This window comes from Theropithecus gelada, chromosome 4 (assembly GCF_003255815.1).
Source record: "Theropithecus gelada isolate Dixy chromosome 4, Tgel_1.0, whole genome shotgun sequence".
In the NCBI taxonomy this organism is placed as follows: domain Eukaryota; kingdom Metazoa; phylum Chordata; class Mammalia; order Primates; family Cercopithecidae; genus Theropithecus; species Theropithecus gelada.
In genome coordinates this window covers 168,868,361-168,880,597 of record NC_037671.1, presented here as the reverse complement: position 1 = coordinate 168,880,597, position 12,237 = coordinate 168,868,361, and the positions used below count along the sequence as shown (strand labels likewise).

Here is a 12,237-nt window from a genome sequence, read left to right as displayed (position 1 = left end):
ATGCCATTCTGGATTGTGTGCATTGCATGGGACTATTACAATAATATATTTATTTTAAAATATTTATATTCCTGGGATATTGTAACTGGAAGTGTGTATCAAACATAAACTGGCTTGTAGACCAAGATTAGCGCCTGACATTGCAATAGTTGATAAGTCTTAAAATTACCACCTTTATAGTACACACTAAAGAAAAAGTCTTGAGTTTATCACAAGGAAACATCTCTGAGATACCTTCTTTCACATCTCCCCTCACTTGCTTGATTTCCCAGGAAGAATTTATGGCTTCTTCCTTTGGCCCCCAGCCCTTTGTGTACACCTCTATTATAGCACTTAACACATGGCCCTGTAGCTCTTTATTTAGGTGTATTCTTTTAGCTGGAAGTAAAGCAGCTGTGTTGTATTCATTTTTATATCTCAAGCCTAGCAGAGCTCTTGGCTCAGTAAATGCGGGCTGAATGAATGGGGATTGCTGGCTCTCTCTACATTCCTTAGAAAGTAATTATTTATCCCAGTTTCAACTGCAAATACTAAATTTTGGGAAGACCTGATTGGTCTGTTGTTACCTGATTGTTGCTACTGCTTTTTAAAATTCTTCCTCTGTGGAGAACTATTACGCCCTTTTTTGCTTTAGCAAGTTTGTCAGGCAGTTCACAGCCTCTAGAAGGAAGCATCACCAGTGTGTGGCATTTTTCTTTTTCAGATCCAAGCTCTCTTCTCTGTTATTCTTTCCTAAAAATAAACCTCAATGTAATGTTTAGATATTTCCATTAAGAAGATGAAAAAGCTTTTCATTTAGAATTTTGTAGACTTTCACTTGACCAAATTTAGTGATTGAGATGGATAAGGCTGCCATTTTACATGATTTAATTCTATGATGTAATGTTAAATAATGGCAAAACTCAAAACATCCCTTGACAATTTCTTTAACCAGATTTACTACCACTGCATGTTTTGAATTCCTTATCAGATAAAGCAAACAAACAGCTTTGCTTCTTAGTGAAAAGTCTAAGGGAAATTTTGATTCTAAAGCACTGACTAGTCTGATGTCACAGAACCCTAGGATGAACCCAATTTTTTTTAGCTATTCTCAACTTATAACCTATTTCTTTTTAAAGCCAGAGCTTGAAGTGGGAAATTATTGTCAACATTTTTTGGGAAAATAACGTCTTAAAATCAAATGGAAATTTTTAGAAAGTGTTGTAGGAGGGAGTAAGTAAGCAGACAAGTACAGGAACGGGCTAATACTTTACTCTCCATGTTATTTTTGTTTTATGTTCACTACCAAGATTATTTTTAAAGAAACTTATTTGCACTTCTGTTTTGATTAATAGTAGAGGTGAAATTCACATTTGTGAATTGCAGGAGGAATCTCCTAGAGGAAGAGGCACTTATGTGGGTTGTTACAAATAAGATCGAGTCAGCGGGTTGTGATTCTGAGATTTTAGATTTCTCATGAAACAGAAAAATTACCATGACTTTGATCATTGGTAGACTGTCACCCTGATAAGTATTAACTTGAAGATTAAAAAAAAAAAAAAAGCATTAAGCATAGCACTTTAGGCTTCATAACTTGGCTGCTCAATCCTCCTAGTTTCTGGAAGTAATTTTGTGTGACTTATACCGAAGTAGGGAGAGGCAGAGAGTGGAGGGAATGTAGGAAATCAAACTGCATCTTTTCCATTTGATGTTTCAGCTTGCAGCAGTGAGGCATATCTTTGTCTACATTAATAAAAAAAGAACTACAGACAGGACAGGGAAGTAACTGCAGTTAAAAATTTTGTTCTTGCTCTGCTTGTAGAATCAGATAACTTCAACTATGTGATTCTTCAGAAAAGAGCCTTTTTCTTTAGACTGAAGACTGCTGTAATATCCCAGAAGAATAATTTCAAGTAACTTAAGAGTCAAACCCTCAAAATAAGTTTGGGAATGGACATATGTTATGTCTGTTTGTTTACATGTGTGTTAATCTATGTAAGCTAACTTCCTAGTAGAAAAATACCAGATATTTCCCTCTTAGACAGTTTCCCGTCCACCCAGACTGACCAAATAAAGCAGCCCTAATAAACATGTATCTAGTCGTTGAAAACAAGATATCCTCCTTACCACTAGATTTAGTTGCAAGAAAGCTATTCTGAAATACAGAACTATTTAAAATTAATGTGTCAGTTGTATAAGATCAGATATGACTATTATAAAGATCATCTGTAATAATTAGATACCTAATCATTTGTAATTAATCATTTGTATATTAATGAGGTTGTTAAAATACTTAGTACATTTTAAGTAGTTTAAATGTTTACTTTGCAACATTACGTATTGTCTCCTTTAGTGAGACATTTTTCTGAAAGAAAAACCTCAATTCAGGAGGAAAAACCCCAACTCAGCTTATACCTAAAAGTTTATGCCTTTTGCATTAGTAAGATTCAAATTCATATCGTTTTGTTATTTTAAAAACACATACAACAGCAGCCTTTTTGTTCAAGGCATAAATGTGGGCTACTTAGAGAAGGAGGTTACTTAGGGTTGGTGCTCAAGTATTCATCCAATTGGATTACACTGCTAATCAGTAATGAATTTATATCTGTGGAGGTGAGGGTTGATGGGTTTAAGTTATTGATCTATTTCCTGTCTTCATTATTTTCACTGAAAGCTATATTTCCATCTCTTTTTAGTCTGTAAACATTTTGCTGCTGCCCTCTCATCATTTGCTGTCCAGTTTCTGTCCTTTTCCTTATCTCAAGGTGAATGATTGGGTCTGCACAGCAAATTCTTGTCTCCAGGCCTCTGCTGATAATAGTGGTCTTGACTTTTTAAAAAAATTGAAGTCAAGCCAAAGTGGGGTGTTTTTTTCCCCCATATTTTGTCTTTAGTGGCGTTTACTTCCCTCCCCCTCTTCACCCTCATCCCTGCTGAGGTTCTTGTTTCCCTTACCCAAAGGAATAGTGTTCTTCTTAGTTGACACTCTTAAAAAGGTTAGTTGACACTCTTAAAAAGGTTCTGATTATCTTTAAAAATTTTTTTTGGTAGAGACTGAGTCCTGTTATGTGGCCCAGGCTGGTCTCAAACTTCTGCCCTCAAGCAATCCTCCTGCCTTGGCCTCTCAAAATGCTGGGATTACAGGCGTGAGCCACTGTGCCCAGCCATGATTATCTTGTAATTTCTGCTTGAAGCTGTGAGGTATTTTTACGTGGGGTCTCTGAAAAATAAATACAAATACATGAATACTCCCTGCTTACCAGACAGTGTCAAGCATTTATCTCAAATTAGCTTATTTAATTCTCAAAAGGGTCTTGTGATGTGGGTGTAATCATTATTGCCATTTTACAGGAGAGGAAGCTGAGGTAGAGAGAGAAAACCAATTGCATGAGGTCTCTAAGTGGCTCCAGGTGGCACCAAGATTGGAATCTAAGCTTTCTGGCACCATACTGTGGTCTTAACCACATCACTGTATAGCCTCTCTAAAACTAAAGATCCCTTAAGGAATTAAATGTGTGCCTCTGGAATGCTTGGATATGGCATTATAGCATAGCATATTGATGGAGAGAGATTTTTGACCCCTGGTATCCTTGAACTCATATTCTGATTAGGTAAATTTCAGTATTCATAGTACCAATGTGTTTTTTTCTTGATGCTTTTTAAAAAAAAAAAAACTTTTGATATTGTTTTTTTCTTTAGGATTGCTGTCACGTCTAATGTGGCTTCTGTCTCGTGTCACATCTGAAACTCATCTGTACCTCACTTAGAAAGGTAAATATGTCTGTGCCGAACCCTCCAACTCCTGTCCCCCAGCACTCCCGCCATCAGTCATGGCTCTGTTCTCATTCTCTCCTCGCATTGCAGCACAAACCAGAGCCCTGGCCTCCTCCACAGGAGAGGGGCTTATGTCCCAGAAGAGACTCTGTGAGAGAATTTACATTTGAGGAACTTCAGGCTTTGAGGGGAAAATAAGGTTGGCGGATTAAGATGTGGTCTTAAATGAAAGCCTGTTTTTCACTCTAAAAAAATCAAGAGGACACGCTAAGAATGATCATTGCTATTTATTTGTCTTAAATTAGAAATCATGGGCATTGTACAGTTGATTTTCACTTATCATGACTTGCTCACTAGAAACTTCTTGTTCTCTTTCTGTTATATTTTAAAAAGGCGTTTTTAAATGGTTTTATCTTAAGGAAATATTAGGAAAAAAAACTGAGATAGGGTCCACCATTTAGAATCAGATATCCAGAACGTAACGTATGTTACAATTCAGAGTCTCTAAACCACTCTTCTAAAATCATAATGTGAGATGATTCTCAGCTTGCCAAATTTTCTAGAGTTATAAAATAGGTTATGTCGCTCAATCCAGTGTTTATTTGAGGGAATTCATGGTTGCCAGGGGCCCATTATATGTCAGAAGCTTTTATTTCTTATTTTCTACCACTCATGTAAAGATTAGGATTTGTTTTAACCGCCTATTTCAAGATAATGATTCCAAATCCCAGCCTTAAATTTCATATCTAACATGGTTGTTGTTTTTCCCTGTCATATACATTAATTCTAGGTTCAAGGCCATGTCACCCTAAAGCAGCCCTCACTTGTTTTGCAGCTGCAGTGCTGTTGCTTAACCATAACTCTTGGCCTCTCTCCAGACTTTTTTTTTTTCTTTGCAAAATGTCCTTGAAGGTCATAATGGTGTATTTTTAAAAAATTCCAGTTGTCTTTGTAAGTTTTCTTATATCCCATCTTACATTCGATTCCCCCCACAAACCTCCCACTAGATAAACCACTTCTCGCTCTATTCTTTATCGTGAGGCTGACTTCTAGGAAGGCTGTCCACAGCTGCCTCAGGCGGAAGGCTAACTAGGAGAATATTAGGTCGTGTGTTTGGATCCCTGTTCTCCAAACGATTCTAATTAAAACTAGTCCACTACCCCCACCAATATGTTCAGAAGGAAAAAAATGTAGCAAAATCCCCAAACGCCCTCAATCACTTCATTATACCATTTGGGTAACTTTATGGCACCTGTAGGACCAGTTCATGCCAGGCCCATTTGTAACTGTTTTCTCTAGTTAAACATGATATTGCCATTAAAATCTCAGTAAATAGGATTACACTGCTTAAGAATCTAGGAATTTCTCAAATATGTGAGAAAATGTGAAAGCACAGGGATAGTAGAAATTTATTTTATAAACACATGCCAGGAGATGGAATTGTGTCATGATGATCCACATTAAAGAAACATGATTGAAGCGAATCCATTATGTATACTCTGACTTTCTATTATATATATATGTTACTCCAAAAAAAGTTATTCATGTTTCCTAGTTGTGAGCTTACCCATCGTGTAAAATCAGCCCTAACACTTTTTATTCACAGGCCACATCTACTTCGTACATGTACTTTGGACTCGGTACCAGTCATTGTGCCTCTAAATATACATGTGTTATGCATAATTGTAGAGCAGCTCTGCAAGATATATAGATATACCCATTTTATGGTGACGGAGACTGAGGCTTAGAGAAGTTATGCAACTTACCTAAGGTTACACACCTTCCAAGTAGCAGAGCCAGCATTCGAACTTAGATCCATCCAACTCCAAAGCCAGTTTCCTGTACACTAGACCACACCGTCTTTCTACCAGCTAGTTGGTTTTTTTAACTAACTGTAGGAACACAACCTAGTATTAAGTAGAGTGTGCATGCCGCATAGTGGACTGAGGTAGAATAAAACTCATTATTGTACTACTTTTAGGTAAGAAAATGTATTATCTAAGGAATATCATTAAAATTTCCTTACTTCCCTCCATGAACAAACAAAAGTTAAAATGAAATCAGTGGTGGGATGAAGGGAGTTGGGGATCATAACATAGGAGTGTTAAACATTAAAATTAGAAAAAAAGTACATTTCTCTATCAATGTTTAAAATGCTAGAAATTATGCAGGCTTATACTATAACAAAGGATACTTTATTTGGGGAATAACTTAATTGATCCATGATGTGGCGTTTACCAAGGTAATTTTTCACTTTTTGTTCCAGGAGTAGGAATTAGAAGTGGTTCATAAAACTCACAATCACCATGTAAATTGAAACCACCTTAAGATCATAGTCATCTTATGTTGTTTCCCTAAAATGGTTCTCATTTGCACCACATATTCAAATCAGAGTGCACGAAGATGTTGTTCTGAGTCAGGGAAGATTTAGAATGCTTTGTGAACAGCTGTATACTGAACTTCAGAGTTCAGTTATTGCACTTGTGCGTGTGTATGTGTGTGTGCACAGTTGGGTTTTTTGTTTGTTTTGCTATGTGAATTACTGTTTGGCCATTTTAATGTATATAACTGATAAATCCAGGAGGATAATCTGTATGTCTGCTCTCTCAGTTTCTTTCTATAACACAAGCCTGAACATATTGCTCTCTTGATTAAAAGCTTTCAGTGGTTCTGATTAGACAAGACTTTTCGTTGCAGTCGACAGAAACCTAAGGGGACCATTGAAGAATTCCAAACAGGCAAGTGACAGGAAAATATCTGCATGTTAGAAGAATCACCTTGGCAGCAGCATTGTGATTAGAATGAAGGGGAACCATCCAAAAACAGAGAGACTGGGGAAGCAATATGGATCTGCCTCTAGCATGCAGAAATCTCTCTCTCCACTGACCTGACACATTGAGCTTGTGGCTTGTTTAAAGGAAGCCACACGAAAATTGAGTTTGGGACAATAGAGTGAGCTTGTTCTCCACTCTCTAGCATCCCTCCCCATGCAAACCCCCTATCCCTGCCAAGTTTCTGGGCACCACAGATTGGAAAGTAGCCTCCTGTACGTAGTTGCCATGTTAAGTGGTGGGGTTGGGGCTGGGCCATGCAGGTGTTCACTGACTGTCTCTTTCTGTCTTCCCTTCTTGGTCTCACCTGTCTGGTGTGACAAGGGAAGCATGTGCCAACCAAGGCTAGACCCTTGAGAGACCAGAACAGCCCCACTTTCAGTAAAGCAAGCAACCTCTGCTTACTTGCCCAACACACCCTAGTTTCCATGTTCCTTGCCTTATGAGTTATCTTCTTGGGTACAATTTAACACAGCATTCCCACCTCCTTATAACTAAAGTAGATAGAGGGGGCTTTGTGCCTCAATCCCTAGCAGACCATCTTGGCAATCTCTGCCTCTGCGACAGGGCACTTGCTCCCCGAGCAACTCCTTTCCCAGGTCATCTTTCCCCTGGACATGCCCATCAGATTTAATAGTGTGCCTACTTGGCAGGAAAATGGGGTCCCCGGTTGCTGATTCTTAGGAATGTGAGGTTCTCCCAGCCAGAGCTCTCGCCACTAAAAGTTCTAGCCTCTGTGTAATGGCCAGCACATCTTTGGCGTATCTAAAATCCTCTTCAGTTTCCACCAGGGCCTTTATAAGCTTCTTCTGAAGGTCTCAGACATTCAGCCATGGAGCTCAAGTGGAATTTGTTTGGATAACATGACTGATTTCAAAGCCCGGACCCCTTAGACGTGCCCAATTGGTGCTGCAAGTACCGACCATTACTGCAACATCTTACAGTCAACAAATGTGACATATTAAAGATTTATATCCTTTCCTCTGGGTTAGGAATCTTCTCTCCCCTAAAGCACCTCATTTTCCAGCACGCAATCATTTCCATCTTATGGAAATCATCCCTCCCGCTCCGTGCCAGCATGCTACGCTGGGAGGCACGTCCAGGCTTGGGAAACAGGGGTGTCCTGGATCTCATGACTTCAGCAGCACCAGCTGCTTTCTTTCCTCTTCCAAGTAGACTTCCGTTCCCCCTCTCCCCCCCCTCCCCCCGCTACTTGGGTGTTTTTGTTTATTTTAGCAATTCAGAGCTGATGATAAAGACCTTAAAGATAACTTTGTGTGTCTCTCCCTTTCTAGGTATTTGCATAGGAATCAGAGGAGTTAATCTTGTGAGTATACTCTAACATCTGCCCTTGTTTCCTTCCTTCCTTCTCTATCTGCCTCAGGGTTTTAAAGCATAAGCCTGCTGCCCTCCCCGCCACCCCACCCCTCTGCCCTAGGTCACCAGAGCCTAAGCAGAGTCCGTGCTCGTCTCTCTAATCGAGCGGTGGCTTTTTTTGAAAACTAGATCAGCTCCAGTTCCAGCAGTTGCAGCTAGTCTATAGCACAGATATGTGCTGTTCTAAGATTCTGCACTTTATTGAGGCACCCCACAAGCCTGCATTTCACCTCAGATCATCAAGTATGCAAGGAGCATTACTGTTTTCATTCACCATAATGAAAACGGACTCCAGTTCGCATTCTGCCAACCTAGAGGAAATTTCATGTCAGTAAGTTTTAGGTGCTTGCCCTTCCCCCATGGAGTGTGTCCTAGGACCTGGAGATTTTCATGGCCTCTGGAAGATGAGGAACCCACCTCTGACCTTCAGATTATCAAAGTAGTGATTTATTGAATCCTTGTAGCTGTCTGCCTCAGGGTCGCCAGTGAGGGCTGGAAACCTCCTGCCTCAGCTCTGGCCTCCCGAGGCACACTCTTCATGTAGCTGTCTTCTCAAGGATTTTACTCATTGCCTTAGGGAACAGAGGGGTGCAAGGGCCTCTCTTGCTGGGGGCTGACATATCTCCTTATCAGGCCCTGGGATGGGGGGGTTGGCCATGGGGAGATGGTAGGGAGAGTGTCATTTTGGCAGCTTCTCCTCTGCTTCTCCTTCTCCCCTCCCAGAAGTCCAGCAGAATTTCTTCTCTAGGTTTAGATATTGTTAACAAAGACAGACTTCTTCAGGATGCTTCTGTCTTCAGCTGGATGAAAATACAAGGGATTACAAAGGCTGCCACCTGTTTTAAATGAGCTAGAAAGGAAAATCACTGGGAATTCAAACAAAGTAAAATTCCAAAGTTGTCGTGCTATCCCAATTTGGAGGCCCTAATAAAGGCAAAACATCACTCGAACAGTAGGTAGCTATGGGAATTAAGAGAAGGAAACAGATTTGAGAGACAATAAGGTTGTAAAGCTTAATCTCTGAGAACAATCTAGACTGCAGAGCTTCTAAGTTTGGAGAGGCTGGAAAGTGACATGGGAAGAGGTAGACTTTTGACATGCACCCTGGATTCACAGCCCAGCTTAACTGCTTGCTGGCTGTAGGATCATGGGCAAATCAGCACAACTTCTAAGATTTAGTTTCCCCATTAGTCAAATAGGGTTAATGCTACTTACTCATGTGGTTGTTAAGGGTATTAAGTAAAGTTCGTAAAACAGTAGCCATCACCTGGTGAGGATCCGGGAGCCCTGATGGCTATTGCATAACGGTGCCATTAGAACAGGCAGTGCTGGAGGAGGAGCAAGTCTGCGGGTTAACGTTTGAAGCCCACCATGTGACCTTGAAGGGGCACTGCAAGGTATCCAAGAGTTGCAGGAGGGAGGTAGATGTATTAGTCTGGAATTTGAAAGAAAGTTCGGGATTGAAGATAGAGATTTGGGAGGCTTCTGACTTCAAGGAGTAATTGTAACCTTGGGTTATGCATGGGGTCCCCCAGGGAGATCATGTATAATGGGAGAAGGTAGAAGACCAGCTGCCAGGCCCACAAATCTGTTCCAACGTCGAGTGACCCCTTAATATCATGCCCCTCAGTGTCACCTTTAAAATGACATCATTGCTTGGAGGTGAATCTGAATATCCCACTCAGGGTCTTCATTTCAAAGATATAGTCTCATTGTTCACCATGATCCGTCTTGCTGAAATAAAATTTAGTTGTCTGTAATCCACCAAACCGGGTGGGCTCCTTTCCATCTGGAAACTAAAACACATTCGAGAGACTTTACAAAAACAAACCTTGTACATGGTCAGTCTAGAGGATTCTTTCACTGAGAACCAGGGCAGACTTCCCAGTGTTTGAGGGTTGCCCAATTCTTTCCCACTCAAATCATTAGAAATAAAAAAGTCAGTTTGGAGAATTTGCTTAAGTAAAATCAGGAGTCGCTAGAAGTGAATGAGCTGAAACTGGAAGGAAATCCCTTTGTTCAATGTGGGTTTCAGTGAATGCCCAGCAGGCGGCTAAACCAGTTCATTAAGAGAGAAAAAGACATGTTCTTAAATGCTGTTCTCAGAAGCAAATGCCTAGAAAAACATACTGTGACAGCAAAAACACATCCTGGAACTCATAAACCCTAGATCTGTGAAACTTTGGTTTTTGTCATCAACGAATAAACTTACCAAAAAATATTTCCCCCTTCATTTGAAACAATTAACTAATCTGTTTAGCATCTGCCAGTCTTCACTCCTAGAAAAATGTGATTCTTCTTGTTACTCTGGAACTCGGAAACATTTATCTGTAGGATTGTTTAATTTTATAGGGTCATTTTTAACCACATACTTAAAAAAGAAAAATTGACGTTATGAAAACCCTTTTTTCCCTCTGCTTTAGAAATTAAATTCTGACCTGAAAATCAGTCTGCAAGTAGCATCCTGTCAAACTAAGATGTGTTATTTTTCCTGTCTCTTCTCTGCTTTATTAAATCGTCATATACTGCACATGATTTTCCCCCCAGGTCGGGCCTGCCTCGGGCTCTCTGTTGTATTGTTAACTATTTAAGCATTAGACTGGCGCAGAGATGGCAGGTGGGAAAAGCTGAGGGACTTGATCTCCTCCCTGCCAGAGTTCTCCTCTTTCACGAGTGCTGCTTACATTGAACAGCTTAAGAATAAGCTCCTGTGTGAGCCCTTGGAGGCCAAGGAGTATTGTTGAATTCAGAAAGGAATCGCTTTCTTTTTGTGATAATTTGAATATTTTCACAATGAAGCTAAGCTACTTCACTGCCTGGTTTGCGTACCTCACGTTATGTGCACCCTTTCCTGGGAAGCAGAAGAACCCCTGCCTCTTTGAATACATAAATTGGTATTGTTCGTTTGTGAGATGGGTAGGCGCAAAGGAAGAATCATCTGGAAGAATTTTACTCTTTTGCTTTAATGTCTTTTTAAAGCTCTTTCAAAAAAATTTTTATACAAGCCTTTGGAGACCACCCAATTAAACCACCACAATAAATGTTGAGCATTTTGAGAAAAGAGATGGACCATGAAGATGATTTGTAAAGTGTTTATACAAGCAAAACAAGGAATACGTTGGAAACAATTTCCCTAAATGACTCAGACAAATAACCTGCTCACCTCCAGTTTTTTCCTGTATTGTGATGCATTATTTTTAAAACAGTTGTCCAAAAATGGCCTTGATTTTTCCATTTTTAACTTCAAAGGATGTTATCATACAAAATAAATGGACATAGCCTTTTTGATCAAATTCACAGAAGAAAATAGGCAAGTGAATAAATCACTTAGGTGAGATATTAATTGGCTTCGTTCCATAACAGATTTGCCTTTGTACTAGTTAAGAAAATCCTGAAAAGCTTTCCTGTAAGAGGAGCAATTGATTGGAATAGTCTTGGTAGGAAGAACCAAGTTTGATAATTACTTGGTGAACAGAAATGCTGGTTTCCAAATGCTCATCAGGGTTCAGTGGCACAAAGCTGGCTGTAGACTTGGCTTCTGTAGATTTGGTAAAAACATAAATTCCTGGGGTCCCAGTGATGCTGTTTTAGTCTGCACTGATTTGCCCTGTGGCCACCCAGGAATCTGTATTTTTAAAAGTTTTCCTTGCTGATTCTAATGCATAGCCAGGTTTAGTAACCATTTAATTAAATATTCAATGTGGAGACTTCAACCTTCTTGCACTGCAAATTTGATAAATCTTTATTTATATGAAGCCCCTTTGTTGAGTGCCAACTGGTTATTTGCTGACTTTCTTTCAATTCAGAATTTGTTTTAGGTTCTGTTATTGCATAGATTTGCATACCTGTTTTATGGTATTTTAATACTGTTGGTTTAAAAAAATACCATTTCCTCTGAGTGCTCTTTTGAATATTTTATGTAAGCAATTTCATGTGTTCTTTTTGTTCCACTTGCAGAAAGCAGGGGAAAAGTTGAGAGTTTTTCTTAATCCAGTTGCAAGTAGGACAAAGGATATAAGTGCTTAAAGATCATCTATTAAAATGCATGAAAACACACTAGAAAATCTCCTCTGCACGTCGCCAGTCGTGTGTGTGCTCTAGAAGTGAAGCTCGGGGGTAGCATAATGGAGGAATGTTTTCCTAGCTTCATTCCCTGACGATGTACAAGGTCTTTTCTCACAGGTTTGAATCTTCAGACAAACTTCTGGGAGGACTCAGTCCCTGCCTCGCAGCAGATGTTTCCTGTCACTCAGTAGGTGCGCATGTTTTAAGATTA

At 39.7% G+C, this 12,237-nt stretch overlaps 1 protein-coding gene across 36 annotated transcripts in view; it reads left to right on the top strand.

Annotated features, from left to right (window-relative positions):
* PLAGL1 (PLAG1 like zinc finger 1) overlaps window positions 1–12,237 on the top strand; it is a 113,390-nt gene that overhangs the window by 83,262 nt on the left and 17,891 nt on the right. For 5 of the 36 annotated variants that reach the window (XM_025382534.1, XM_025382524.1, XM_025382507.1 and 2 more), the window contains 4 exons: window positions 3,679–3,750; window positions 6,451–6,491; window positions 7,880–7,911; window positions 12,144–12,217. Coding sequence is in view for 1 of the 36 variants with exons in the window: in XM_025382523.1 (XP_025238308.1) it covers window positions 12,197–12,213 (17 nt within the window). In the remaining 35 variants the exon portion in view is untranslated. Of the gene's footprint in view, window positions 1–3,678; window positions 3,751–6,363; window positions 6,800–6,840; window positions 7,912–12,105; window positions 12,218–12,237 lie in introns of those variants that run through there. The other 31 variants (XM_025382518.1, XM_025382536.1, XM_025382511.1 and 28 more) reach the window with 16 other exon arrangements.